At 49.4% G+C, this 14368-nt stretch overlaps 1 protein-coding gene across 3 annotated transcripts in view; it reads left to right on the top strand.

The window, feature by feature from the left end:
- Positions 1-13098, top strand: part of NRDE2 (NRDE-2, necessary for RNA interference, domain containing) — a 53960-nt gene extending 40862 nt beyond the window's left edge. For all 3 annotated transcript variants that reach the window (XM_010373841.2, XM_030930082.1, XM_010373842.2), the window contains 5 exons: positions 1553-1939; positions 3286-4214; positions 5936-6074; positions 12069-12140; positions 12715-13098. In XM_010373841.2, coding sequence (XP_010372143.2) covers positions 1553-1939; positions 3286-4214; positions 5936-6074; positions 12069-12140; positions 12715-12840 — 1653 coding nt within the window. In that variant the 3' untranslated portion in view covers positions 12841-13098. The remainder of the gene's footprint in view (positions 1-1552; positions 1940-3285; positions 4215-5935; positions 6075-12068; positions 12141-12714) is intronic.
- The last annotated feature ends 1270 nt before the right edge of the window (positions 13099-14368 follow it).

The raw sequence follows: 14368 nt of genomic DNA, 5'->3' as shown, positions 1-14368 counted from the left end.
TCAGCGTGTCTTGCGGAAGAAACTAGCGTTTATTGAATACCTGTGGCGTGCCAGGCACTTCACCTGTGTTATCTCATTTACTGTTACCATGTGAGTTGCTACATGCTGCCCCGTGTTTAGTGACCAGCAGCTCTGGAGGTTTTAAATTAAAATGAAGAAATGCTATCTTGATACCTGGAATTGATCCAGTTTCACAAGATACCAACTCTGTGTCTTGGAGCTCTGTAACCTTTTCTACAAATGAGGTACCCTGAAGGCAAGGAGTTTATCCCCTTTGTTTACTGCTGTGACGTCAGTGCCTAGAACAGCATTCGTCCTGTGGTGAGCGCTCAGTGAATCCTCTTGGATGCGGAAGGAATATTTGTTTGATGACAGAGTGTCTGCTCTGGGCAGAGGGATCAGCACAGGTGAAGACCCCAGAGTGCCAGGAGCGTTTGAGGAGTGGGGAATGGGGTGGCCAGACTGGAGTGAGGACACAGAGAAGTGGGGATAGAGACAGAAGTGATATCTGGAAGAAGGAGGGGCCGACTTCTAGGGAAGGCTCAACTCACTGGAAGTCTTGGAAAGGGGACTGCCCGTGAGGCCTCTTGCCTCGCTGAAGCTGAGTGTCTGCAGAAGAGTGGAATCTTTGGTGGAGTTCACAGCCACCCTTCTGGAAGTCATTTCTCAAGGCTTGCAGTCCCAGCAGTCTCCTGGAAGCAGATTTCTGGAGCAGACTGCTGCTGCGAGCAGTTTCTTGCCATTTAGCTTTTTCTGTAATCAAAGCCTGGGGGAGAAAAGCTTTCTAATTTATTTTTAACATAAAGAAGCAGCTTTCTGATTAATTGATGGTTTTGATTGAGTCCCACATACTCTAGCTTACTGTGCTTATGTTATGATTTCCTCTTTGCTGAGAGCCACAAACACCAGTCAGATAAGCAGCACCAGGACACAAAGGGTGGCCTCCTTGGTCTTACGTTTTTAAATTATTACATGAACTCAGCTACAGACATTTACAGTTAGTATTAAGCTCTTATAATTGCTTTTAACATGCTCCATTGCTCCCATAGGTTCCTTCTTACCTTGAGTCTGTTTATCTAGTTTTGAGCATATTTTTCATTTCTTGGAGCAATTTTATACGAGGAAACCACAAATAGTAAAGTTCTTATCTTCCATCCTACAATAAAAATTTTTCACCATCATGCATTATCAAAGTACAAAAGCAATTATATATGCGTTCAGAAGGGAGCATGTTTCTAGATTTTCTACAAATCCATCAGGATACTTTGAAAGCTTCTGGCTTAAACCTGTTCATGCCTTCTCTCCTTCCCAGGCTTTCCCATGTGTGGAAATGTTAATGGCACCGCAGGGCTGCCTAACAGTTATTCTCCAGCTTCCAGGTTGCCTTGAGAGGCCTCTGACTTTTGCTGACAGAGAGCTTAGCTCCTGTCTATTTAAAACGGATTTAATTTGAATAATGTTGAACCATTAGTACATGCACATAAAGAGAACTGTGAAAAATGTGCAGGTTTGGTTTTGTGACATGGGTCGCTTTCTTTTGCCTTTGTTGCAGGTGTTGTTTGATGATATTGGGCAGTCTTTGATCAGACTTTCCAGCCACAATCTTCAGTTCCAGCTGGTGGAGGCCTTCCTGCAGTTCTTGGGTGTGCCTTCTGGCCTTACTCCTCCAGCCTCCTGTCTTTATCTGGCTATGGATGAGAACAGCATCTTTGATAATGGACTTTATGATGAAAAGCCCTTGACTTTTTTCAACCCCTCGTTTTCCGGGGCTAGCTGTGTTGGCCGCATGGATCGGTTGGGCTGTCCTCGCTGGACCAGGGGTCAGAACCGAGAGGGTGAGGAGTTCATCCGCAATGTCTTCCACCTTGTCATGCCTTTGTTTTCAGGCAAAGAGAAGTCCCAGCTCTGCTTCTCCTGGTTACAGTATGAGATTGCAAAGGTAATTCCAGACTCATCCTCCTGTGTCTGGGGACTTTTCATTTCATGTCAGTGTTTATAAACAGGATTGTAAGCCTCTGAGTGCTCTCCCTGGAACTATGCCCCAGCACCTCCTCCTCCAGTGACCCTGAAGGCATTTTGTGTGTGTTTGCCCTTCTAGAGGGGCCGCAGCGAAGAGGAGTAAGACAGGAATGAGTCAGGCTACCTCAGTGACTCTCGAGCTGTTTATTGTATTATCTTGCACTACCAGGTCCCCGTCCATATATGAGCAGTGAGTGCTGAGAACAGTTTTAAAGCAGCATCAGAGCACTCAGGGGTTTATTAAAATATATAAGCTTCAGGCGCGATGGCTCACACCTATAATCCCAGCACTCTGGGAGGCCGAGGCGGGCGGATCACCTGAGGTCAGGAGTTCGAGACCATCCTGGCCAACATGGCAAAACCTCGTCTCTACTAAAAGTGCAAAAATTCACTGGGTGTGGTGGTGCATGCCTGTAATCCCAGCTGCTCAGGAGGCTGAGGTAGGAGAATCGCTTGAACCTGGGAGGCAGGGGTTGCTGTGAGCTGAGAGTGAGACTCCATCTCAATAAATAAATAAATAAAAGATAAGCTACTTATAATACTTTCCCTCCTCTTTCTGCTAGAAATGAGTCTGAGTCAGCTGTTCTGTCCTCTGCTGGCCACAGTTAGTATTGGCTCTCTTAGCACCCAAGTTCTGAAGCTTTAACTACAGATTACACACACCAGGTTGTATTGAAATAGTATGTTAAAATGTTGTGGCCACATCTCTTTGGAGAAGAACATTTGTAGGTATCAGCCTTGTTTATAGAGATTTCAGCTGGAACCCTGGATTGTAAATTTGGGCAGTTATGGCCCTGGTAAAAATCCTCATTTCTTTTGTTTTTTTTTGAGACGGAGTCTCGCTCTGTCACCCGGGCTGGAGTGCAGTGGCCGGATCTCAGCTCATTCCAAGCTCCGCCTCCCGTGTTCACGCCATTCTCCTGCCTCAGCCTCCCGAGTAGCTGGGACTACAGGCGCCCACCACCTCGCCCAGCTAGTTTTTTGTATTTTTTAGTAGAGACGGGGTTTCACCATGTTAGCCAGGATGGTCTCGATCTCCTGACCTCGTGATCCGCCCGTCTCGGCCTCCCAAAGTGCTGGGATTACAGGCTTGAGCCACCGCGCCCGGCCAAAATCCTCATTTCTTTTCCAGCTTAGAGAGCCTCAGTGTTTACCAGACCCATGATAAAGGGAAGAAGTACAGACTGTCAGTGCTTTCTACCATTGGCAGCAGAGGACGCCTTAATTACAGAGCACCTGGGGTCATTCTTCTCTTTTTCCCTGTAGGTAATTTGGTGTCTGCACACTAAAAACAAGAAGAGATTAAAGTCACAAGGGAAGAACTGCAAAAAACTAGCCAAGAATCTCCTTAAGGAGCCAGAAAACCGCAACAACTTTTGCCTCTGGAAGCAGTATGCACATCTAGAGTGGTTGCTTGGCAACACGGAGGATGCCAGAAAAGTTTTTGACACAGCACTCGGCATGGCAGGAAGCAGAGAACTGAAAGACGCCGACCTCTGTGAGCTCAGTCTGCTCTATGCTGAGCTGGAGGTGGAGCTGTCGCCGGAAGTGAGAGGGGCTGCCACGGCCCGAGCTGTTCACATATTAACCAAGCTGACTGAGAGCAGCCCCTGTGGGCCCTACACTGGACAGGTGTTGGCTGTTCACATTCTGAAAGCGCGAAAGGCTTACGAGCACGCGCTGCAGGACTGTTTGGGTGACAGCTGTGTCTCCGATCCAGCTCCCACCGATTCCTGTAGCCGCCTAATTAGCTTGGCTAAATGCTTCATGCTCTTCCAGTATTTGACCACAGGGATTGATGCTGCTGTGCGGATATACGAACAGGTATTTGCAAAACTGAACAGTTATGTTTTCCCAGAAGGCTCTGGTGAGGGGGACAGTGCCAGCTCCCAGAGTTGGACCAGTGTTCTCGAAGCCATCACACTGATGCACACGAGCCTGCTGAGATTCCACATGAAAGTGAGTGTTTACCCGCTGGCCCCTCTGCGAGAGGCACTCTCACAGGCTTTAAAGTTGTATCCGGGCAACCAGGTTCTTTGGAGGTCCTATGTACAGATTCAGAATAAGTCCCACAGTGCCAGCAAGACCAGGAGATTTTTTGACACAATCACCAGGTCTGCCAAAGCCTTGGAGCCTTGGTTGTTTGCAATTGAAGCTGAGAAACTGAGGAAGAGACTGGTGGAAACTGTCCAGAGGTAATTCCAGACCGTCCTGTTCGTGTGCCCCGCCAATGTTTATGGAATGCTTGCTGTGTTCCCCCCACCTTGCCGGGTCTCAGGAATACAGGGATGAACACGGCACGGTGCCCGGAACACCTGCTGTGGGGCTGTAGGTGTCGCAGAAAAATGGTGTGAAAGGCGATCGAGACACAAAGTAGCGGCGCCTCTCAGGAGAGGGGTTGGTGGCGGTCGCCTGGGTGTGCTTCTCGGGAGTGTGAATGTTGCTTCTGTGTGCATGGGTGGTGGCCGTCAGACCACGGGAATGCTGAGAAGCCGTCACGGAAGCCTGATGGCTAACAGCACAGGGGCTGGGCGGCAGCTCTGGATTCCAGTGCCAGCTCTTCTCGGCTGGGTGAACTCGAGCAGGCCGCTTCCCCTCTCATAGCTCCCCCTCTGTCAAATGGGCGTGAAGAAGCTACCTCATGGGGTCTCTCTGAGGGGTCAGTGAGGTAAGTGCTTGGCATAAAGTGTAATGACTGGGAGTTTTTGTCAGCATTCCTAGTGACAGCAGTGTCATGTTTAAATACCATCTTCGATACGATATTTTCTTGTTTTTATTTTTTTTTGAGACAGGGTCTCACTCTGTCGCTCAGGCTGGAGTGCAGTGGTGCAGTCTCAGCTCACAGCAGCCTTGACCTCCCGGGCTCAGGTGATCCTCCCACCTCAGCCTCCCCGGTAGCTGGGACTGCAGGCACCACGACGCCTGGCTCCTTTTTTTATTTTTTATTTTTTGTAGAGATGGGGTTTTGCCATGTCGCCCAGGCTGGTCTCCATCTCCTGAGCTTAAGTGATCTTCCCATCTCAGCCTTCCAAAGTGCTGGGATGACAGGAGGGAGGCACGGCATCTGGCCTGATCCAGTATTTTCTCTCTAAAGGTTAAATGTTAATCTGGGGGACACATTAGCTTAGGCATCATTGTTTTCCCAGAATCTTTGCTGTTGCTTCACTCTGACCTAATAAATTAGCCAAAACTATCTGAATAATATTTCACTTGTTTTTTATTCCTTCCATTAGGATTTTGTTCACTCCATGTGAGCCTTGCTTTCTCTACTATAAATCAAAAGGTCTTTTCTTCCTGTAAAGTGGAATTTGCATTCTGCTGATTAAAGGGTAGCTTGCTTTCTTTCTTTTCTTCTTTTTTTTTTTTTTTTTTTCCAGATAGAGTCTCACTCTGTTGCCTGGCTGAAATGCAGTGGCGCGATCTCAGCTCACTGCAACCTCCGCCCCCCGGGTTCAAGCGATTCTCCAGCCTCAGCCTCCTGAGTAGCTGGGACTATAGGCACCTGCTAAATTTTGTATTTTTAGTAGAGATGAGGTTTCACTGTATTGGCCAGGCTGGCCTTGAACTACTGACCTCATGATCTACCCACCTCGGCCTCCCGAAGTGCTGGGATTACAGGCGTGAGCCACCGTGCCTGGCAAAGGGTAGCTTTCTTTAGAAAACAGGGGCGGGGGGGAGGGGTTTGTGTGACTTCAAGACAGATTTGGTGTCGTGTAGAAACCACAGAACTCTTGCCTGTGCCTTCTCCTGGCCTTGGAGAAGCCCCGTGCACAGCGCCCTGTGCCTGAGGGACATCTCTTCCCTGACTCTCTCTGATCCGGTTGTTGCTGACACTTGTCATCACTAAGGCATCTCTTCCTCCTGTGATGTAGGATGAGAGAACTGTGTCAGAGTCACATGAGCCTTTGCCTTGCAGGTTAGACGGTAGAGAGATCCACGCCACAATTCCTGAGACCGGCTTAACACATCGGATCCAAGCCCTGTTTGAAAACGCCATGCGCAGCGACAGTGGCAGCCAGTGCCCCTTGCTGTGGAGGATGTATTTGAACTTTCTGGTAAGAAAATATTGAGGTGTTTTGTGTTCATGCAGAGCTCTACCTCTTCCTTCATAAATGAGAAAGTACGGGTGTCCAGAAGCCCCTGCCTGGGAGAGCTGGGAGGCCATATTTCACTCTCATCTTCTTGGCATTGGTGAATCCCTAAGAAATCCTGATGGGATAATGTCAGATCTTTCAGGACTTGGGAAGAGGTTGCAAGTGGTCCATCTCCTCAAAATATTTGGCAGAACGAAGTTGAAGAGTAGTTACTAGGCTATTCAGTGCAATAGGATTTAATGTGGGTTTCTCTAAGTTGACTTAAGTCGGCAACTTGCAAAATGGTCTAAGAGCTTTCCTTTGAAAGAGACCTATATTATTTTCCATTCTGCTCATAAGAATTTCTAGGTCCTGATTATTTTGTTATTAAAAGAAAAGGTTCAGGCTGGGTGCAATGGTTCAGGCCTGTAGTCCCAGCACTTTCGGAGGCCAAGGCGGGAAAATTGCTTGACCCCAAGAGTTCGAGACCAGCCTAAGCAAGATGGCGATACCACATCTCTACAAACATATATTTTTTCTTTTTTCTTTTTTTTTTTTTGAGACGGAGTCTTGCTCTGTCGCCCGGGCTGGAGTGCAGTGGCCGGATCTCAGCTCACTGCAAGCTCCGCCTCCCGGGTTTACGCCATTCTCCTGCCTCAGCCTCCGGAGTAGCTGGGACTACAGGCGCCTGCCACCTCGCCCGGCTAGTTTTTTTGTATTTTTAGTAGAGACGGGGTTTCACCGTGTTAGCCAGGATGGTCTCGATCTCCTGACCTCGTGATCCGCCCGTCTCGGCCTCCCAAAGTGCTGGGATTACAGGCTTGAGCCACCGCGCCCGGCCTACAAACATATTTAAAAATTAGCTGGGCATTGTGGTGTGAGCCTTTGGTCCCAGCTACACCAGAGGTTGAGGCAAGAGGATTCCTTGAGCCCAGGAGTTTGAAGTAGTAGTGAGTTATGATCACACCACTGCACTCCGGCCTAGGTGACAAAGTGAGACCTTGCCTTTTTAAAAAAAAAAAAAAAAATGCAATCTAGAATGTAATTTTTAAATCAACATTTCCGACTGGGCACGGTGTCTCATGCCTGTCATCTCAGCACTTTGGGAGGCCGAGGTGGGTGGATCACAAGGTCGGGAGATTGAGACCATCCTGCCCAACATGGTGAAACCCCATCTCTACTAAAAGTACAAAAAATTAGCCGGGTGTGGTGGCCGGTGCCTGTAGTCCCAGCTACTTGGGAGGCTGAGGCAGGAGAATCGCTTCAACCCAGGAGGCAGAGGCTGCAAGTGAGCCAAGATTGCACCACTGCACTCCAACCTGGGCCACAGAGCAAGACTCCGTCTCAAAAAAAAAAAAAAAGAAAACTGCAAAAGTTTGTGCATTTCTCTTAACATTTATTCTTCAGACCCAGAAGCTCTGATCTTATGGTTTGACTCGTGTGTGAGCTGGAACTTGCAGGCAGGATGCTGCTGTTGGTAGAGACGGCAGTTTGAGGCAGCAGAGTCAGGAGCCCGGGGTTTTAGTGAAACCTCTACTCCTGTCATCAGGCTGCTCAGCTGAGGGAGCAGGGCAGATGCTCCCTGATATTCCCAGCATGAAGATTCCACCCATCTTTATGTTTAAAATGGTGGAGCTCGCACATTTGCCAGTTTAACTTGCCCAGTCTTTTACAGGTAGAGAGAGGCAGGGTAAGGTGCAAATGTACCATATTTTTACTAAGAATCTGCCATGAGCCTAGTTTGGTTGGATTGTAGACAGAAAGTGCTTGTTGGCTTTGAAAAAAAGATCTGACCCCTTAGGGAATTTCTCTCTTTTTGGAAAGGTAGTATTGGAACTAAGGACCAATTAGAGCAGAGAGTGCCCATAGCAATTCCTGAGGCATCTGGGCAGGCTCCTAGCACTTTGTTAACACAGGGAAAAATTACATTAGGGCCAGCATGCAAGGTGAAGGTAGCAAGTGTCTGAAGAGGCAGGAGAAGAGAGACTTGCAGGCCGGGAGGAAGGCTAAGGCTCCCTGGAGGAGGGCTGTGAGGCTGGTTGTGCGATTGTGCCTTTTTGTGTACATGTGCACATACGTGCATGCTTATACATATGCACATACATACACTCTTGCAACATGCATGCAAGCGTATTTGCTTGTTTGCACTTTTTTCCCTGTAAAAATGTTTGAAGGAGTTCGAGACCAGCCTGACCAAGATGGAGAAACCCCATCTCTACTAAAAATACAAAATTAGCTGGGTGTGGTGGCACATGCCTGTGATCCCAGCTACTCGGGAGGCTGAGGCAGGAGAATCACTCAAACCCGGGAGGCGGAGGTTGTGGTGAACCGAGATCGCGCCACTACACTCCAGCCTGTGCAACAAGAGCGAAACTCCGTCTCAAAAAAAAAAAAAAAAAAGAGTTTGAAGGAATTAAAGCTTATTCTTGGCCATGGAGAATACGGGAGGGAAAGGAATTGGACAAACAGCAGTTAAAATTTTCCACTAATGTTGGAACTGAGCAGGTTAAAACTTCACTTGTAGGAGAGACTTTCAAATGCGCTGTTTTGCATATACATTAACACTCTCCACCAAACTTTTTTCCTTTTTTTTTTTTGAGATAGGGTCTTACTCTATTGCCCAGGCTGCTGGACTGCAGTGGCACTGTCACGACTCACTGCAGCCTCAACCTCCTGGGCTCATGCAATCCTCCCACGTCAGCCTCCTGAGTAGCTGGGACTACAGGCATGCACCACCATGCCTGGCTGTTTTTGTTTATTTTTTTGTAAAGATGGGGTCTCACATGTTGCCCAGGCTAGCCTCGAACTCCTGGGCTCAAGCAGTCCACTCACCTCAGTCTCCCAAAGTGTTCAGATTATGGGCGTGAGCCACTGCGCCTGGCTTGTTTATTGTTTTGTTGTTTTAGCTAAACTTGCAGTTATTTTCAAGATACTTAAAATCCTTTAATTTGGTCATCTACCTACACAATAAAGAAGGAACTATGAGTATATGAGCCAGTTAGCTGATTTCATGGGATTGATGAAAGACGTCTTAAATAAAAAGGGCACCGTGGCATTTCTGAATTGTGAATCATTAGATTTTCTTTTACCCTCTAGTATAACTTCTTCCATCCTGTTGACAGCTGGCAGGAATCGGTATATATTGAAAGGCCATCATTTACAAGATCTGGTGGGAGGGAAAAGAATCCCCCTGAGTTCTATCAGAGATAAACCAATAAACCTCTCAGCAGAGTGGCAGTCTTTTCTGAGGAGCACAAGGAGGGAGCATTATAGAAATGGATCTTTTTTTGTTTGGACAAGGTTGGTTATGTTTTGTTAAATTAGTTACAAAGCTGTATAAGGTAATAGTTGCTCAGATTTGTTTATAAGGAGATAAAAAAAGAGAATCAAAATTTGCAAGAGCCTGAAGACTTTCAGCTTCCTCGTTTTCTTAGAGATGTTGCTTCCCCCACGGGGAGGCAGCACACATCTGCTAAGAAGGTAGACAAATGCCGAAACAAGTGATTACAAGAAACCAGATAGCTTCTCTACACGGACGGCTCAGACACTTGGGATGTTAGTGATGCAGCCGATGGGCAGCTGCCCGCCACTGTCACTCGTCTCCCCCGTGGTCCTACGGGGGAGAATTATTAATGGCCCAGCTCAGGTCTGAGTCGTGAGCATTTTTTGTTTTTTTGAGACAGGGTCTTGCTCTGTCACGCAGGCTGGAATGCAGTGGCGCAATCTCGGCTCACTGCAGCCTCAACCTCCTGAGCTCAAGCAACCCCCACACCTTAGCTGGGACCACAGGTGCGCACCACCGTGCTGGGCTAGTTTTTGTATTTTTGTAGACAGCATTTTGCCATGTTCCCCAGGCTGGTCTTGAACTACTGAGCTCGAGCAGCCCACCTGCCTTAGCCTCCAAAGTGCTGGGATTATAGGCGTGAGCCCCCGTGCCTGGCCAGCATCTTGTTGGCTGAGTTCTTCAGACGGTTTGTATGAGATTCAGTTCTTGGGGCTTCGTGTGAGGGAAAAGGCCTCTGTATGAAGTCTCCATTCCCGCTTCCCTCTGGGAGACTGCCCTTGGCCGAATCACACACTCACTCGGGGACCCATCAGGGCAGTTCTCCTCCATTAGCTGTTTTCTTAGGTTCCCAGCAAAGACCCTGTTGGTTCCCTGAGATGCTCCCAGTCCACCTGAGGAGACATTTACCTGGCCACAATCCCGTGGGGTGGCAGACACAGTACCGTGGGAACTCCAGCAAAGAAGAGGTGCCCCCTCTGTTATGTTTCAGTCCTGACTTAGGAGTTTCATGAGGAGTCTCAGTTGTCAGTTCAGAAGGGAGGAAGGAGGACCAGGAGAGCCAGATAGCGCCCATGAACTCTTCCCTCCCTTGAGACTCTGCACCAGTCAGAAGGCAAAGGTACACACTGGCTGTGTCTCAGAATATGAAATCATGGACGGAAGCCACACACAGTCACAGCAAGCTTTCACTTGGCGTCAAGCCCTTCCATACCTCCATACAGTAAGGGCGTCTCCAGCTGTGTACCTGGATTTGTTGGGTTCCAGGATTAGCTGTGCATGGTTGAGAAAGTACAGTCATAAACTTTTTCTTTTTTCTTTCAAAAACGACAAAAAAAGTCTTAAATTTTGTCAGTATCTTAGGAAAGGACGCTGAAGTATGTTGGCATGGGAAGGAAAGACTCAATGGCTCAATGACTCTTTGGTTATAAATTCAGAGGCCCAGCCTCAGAACTGGAGGCTCCCACCAGGGAGGACACTCAGGAGTCCTCCGAGCCTCACTCACAGTTGGCCCTGTGCGTGGCACTTGCAGAGGCTGGGGAAAGACTGGGCCTTGCCTGAAGCAAGGTTATCACAGTTCTGGTCCCTGTGACTATGGGAGTTAACAGTTGAGAAGGACCAGCCATGGAGTCCTGGCTACTTGGGAGACTGAGGTGGGAGGATTGCTCAAGCCCAGGAGTTCAAGGCCAGCCTGGGCAACATAGACTGTGGGAAAAAAAAAAAAAATGAAAAGGGAATGAGGCCATCCTTGGTAGATGGAGTTCCTGAGATGTAAATTGGAGCCCTGGATGCCACTGGTCAGGTTTCTGGGAGGCCGGTCAGCAGCCCTCACTGGTCCCGGGCTGGATGCTGTGCCCCAGCCGCTTGGCTGGGCAAGGTTGGTGTCCCCTAGAACACTCTTCTAAGGGAGGGGAGCCTGAAGGATGGGGTGGATGGAAACACAGAAACTTCAGCTCCACAAGCCCTGTCTGTGCCCACTCCTGGCTGCACAGCCAGCTCCCTGTGGAGCTGCCCGTGTGGGCTGATTCCTTGGAGGGGCTGGAGAGGGGCTGTTGTCAGCGGAGGTCCCAGGCTGGGTCTCCTTCCACACTGGGCTGGGAAGGAGGCTGTGTGGCTGAGTCGAGATGGAGGGTTTTATATCTAGAGAGAACACGTGCTGAATATCCACACAGGGATGCTGAGATTGCTGATGGAACTTGTACCTTTTGTAAGGTAGTGATCACCGTCCTGGCCGCCTCGTTTCTCTAAAAGATAGTTTTTAGAAAATGGCAAGTATTAAAGCAAGTATCGTTTCTATGTTTTCTAAGATAAGTATCGTAGAAGATTTTCTCTATTTGTATAAGGTCTTCAGCCTCATCGCACCGACACTGCTTGGTTTCAAGCACGGTTACTAACACCCAGACGTGACAGCCCACAGCAGAGGAGGAGATACGAGACTTTAAAAAGTCAGAAGTGTTCAGGATTGACACTCTTGGGCCGTTTGTATGGGAGGAAACAACCCAATACAGCAGTGGCTTCTGAGTGCGCTGCCTGGCACCTGCCCCCATCCCGCGGCCACCGTGACGATGACAGGCTCTCCGCACAGGCAGGCTCATTGAAGCTAAGGGGCTTGTGCCGTCATCCAAGGGCGTTTCTGTAGCCTTAGCCTCTTTGTGTCAACGAATCATGTTTGTATTTTCTCCCCCTCCCCTCAGGTTTCCTTAGGAAATAAAGAAAGAAGCAAAGGTGTATTCTACAAAGCACTTCAGAATTGTCCTTGGGCCAAGGTAAGTGTTAAAGGCCATGGTGTCTTCAGCATCCCAAAGACTTCCCGCCAGGTCTCCGTCCAGCTAGTGTCTTCCTGGCCTGCTCCGCGGCACCGGGGATGCTCAGCTCATGGATGCCATACCCTGCCCCAAGGTACAGCCAGAGCCTTTTCCTGGTGGAGCTGTCCCCTGGGGTTGGAGCTTCATGGAAGTGTTGCTGTGGGTAGCTGGTTTCCCAGCATTTGCTCAGAGTTCAGCCCACATGCCGAAAGAGTTGGGATCATGTCCCAGCCCGGCTGTGAGGGCCCGGTCAGGTGACACTCAGAAGTCAAACTGAGGGTGACGGCCAGCAATTCCTGGACCCCCTTTTGAAAGAGAAGGCCTCGCTTGGCGTTTGCTCGCTTTTGCGAATGTGGTGTCCTTCCTGAACGTGCCCAGTGCTGCCCGAGTTAAGAAAGTCTGAGCCAAGGGGAGCAGGGGCCGTGGGGGGCGACAGGATGGCAGGGTCACCAGGAACCTGGCCCTTGCTTCCTGAGTTCCTCCAGGCTGACAGGAAGTGGAGGCTGAGCGGGGTGGCCTTCCTACCTGCCCCTAGGTGTTATACCTGGACGCCGTGGAGTACTTCCCCGACGAGATGCAGGAGATCCTGGACTTGATGACTGAGAAGGAGCTCCGGGTGCGCCTGCCGCTGGAGGAGCTGGAGCTGCTGCTGGAGGATTAGAGAGCAGCAAGGCCAAGTCGCCCACCCTGCAGAGCTAGGAGGTGTGAGCAGAGAATGTGTGTTAGGAGACCTCAGCTTTTGAGATGTTCTTTCTCGATAGTAATAATGTGGGCTGCCAGCCTCTTCACATCTTGCACACTTTTTGGGAGTGTAAATGACACAAAAGCTATTTACATATTATATATGTGAATATGTGTATATTTGTATACAGCCAGAGTCATGCCAAGGGGTCATTAAACCGATGATGATTGAGGTGTGGCAGCGCCCTTGCTCATTCTCTCCCTGTGCGCAGCCAGCACCAGCCCCTGCATGGTGAATGAGTCCCCTCCGCTGGCGGCGTGGTGGCCCTGCCAGGCCCTCTCTGAGATGAAGGGCTGGTTTTTCAGCACTAGGATGTTTTCCCCAGGCCGGTGAGCAGATTTTACCCTTGTGTTCAGACCCGCAGTTACGGCTTGATGTTCTGGCCTGCACGCAGTGTGTGGAAAGTTCCCTGAGTTTACCCCGGTGATGCCTCCGCCTGGAGCTGGAGGGGCAGCGTGCCCTGGGGCTGCTGAAGAACTCAGGCCTGGCCAACAAGATGTCGAGAGCATCACTGTTGTTTTTTAAAAGCTCGTTTGAGATTGCTGACATGCAGTTCTGAAAGATGACTCAGTGCCTCCCAAGACTAACCGTCAGCTCAGAGGGCTGAGAAGGGGGTTCTGAGCTCGAGTCAAACAGTGGCTCATGCGCTTCCTCAGGAGCGCTCGTTTCCTCAAAGGAGCCACTGATCATATCAGACCACAGTGGTCGGCCCGCCTCGGGTTTGGGACAGTGTTCTTTCCTGGAATGAAGCAGGGGCATTGCCTCTGGCACAGGATTGCTGGGCCTGTGGGAGGCCAGGAGGCACCTCTGTGCTGTGTCCCCAGTAGGAGGAGGCAGCTACTACTTGTAAGGCACACATACTGTTTTGCGTTGGAAAAGTGAAGTTGGGCTTGCTGCAGAGGGAGTGATGGGAGAGTTCACCTTAAATGGTTCTACTGAGGAAGGGCTCCAAAGAGCCGGTGGGTTTTTCGCAGGCAGACAGGGCTCTCCCTGTCCGGCTCACCAGTGTAGGAAGCCAGGGAAGAAATTGCTATGGGAATTCTGTTACTTCACAAGCACTTCATCCCTGCATCCCTACACTTGGCACTGCAGGCCTCAGTGGCCAGCTGCTGAAACAGTAATTTCAGCATTTTGGTCAACAAGCAAACTGGAGAAGCAGCTGGGGTGGGGTTCAGACCGCTACCCTGACACTCTAGGCCCTGGCGTTTGCTTTAGCTGCTTTTGTAGGATTGACATGAGGGAGACTGTCCCTCTAGAGGAAAAGGCTCAGCTATTACCAGTAAGGAAAAGGCAATACTGATGTGCTGGGGGTTTTGTTGTTGTTGTTGTTGTTGTTTTAATTTCAAGCTTCCAGAAAAGGTGCAAGTCCGTTACAAAGAATTTTCTTTCCTGAACCATGTGAGAGGCAGTTACCGATAGTCTGCTTCCCGCTCACGATACAGACACT

This window comes from Rhinopithecus roxellana, chromosome 5, assembly GCF_007565055.1.
Source record: "Rhinopithecus roxellana isolate Shanxi Qingling chromosome 5, ASM756505v1, whole genome shotgun sequence".
Classification (NCBI taxonomy): Eukaryota; Metazoa; Chordata; class Mammalia; order Primates; family Cercopithecidae; genus Rhinopithecus; species Rhinopithecus roxellana.
Note: the sequence above shows the minus strand (reverse complement) of the source record. Positions and strands in the feature narration are given on the sequence as shown.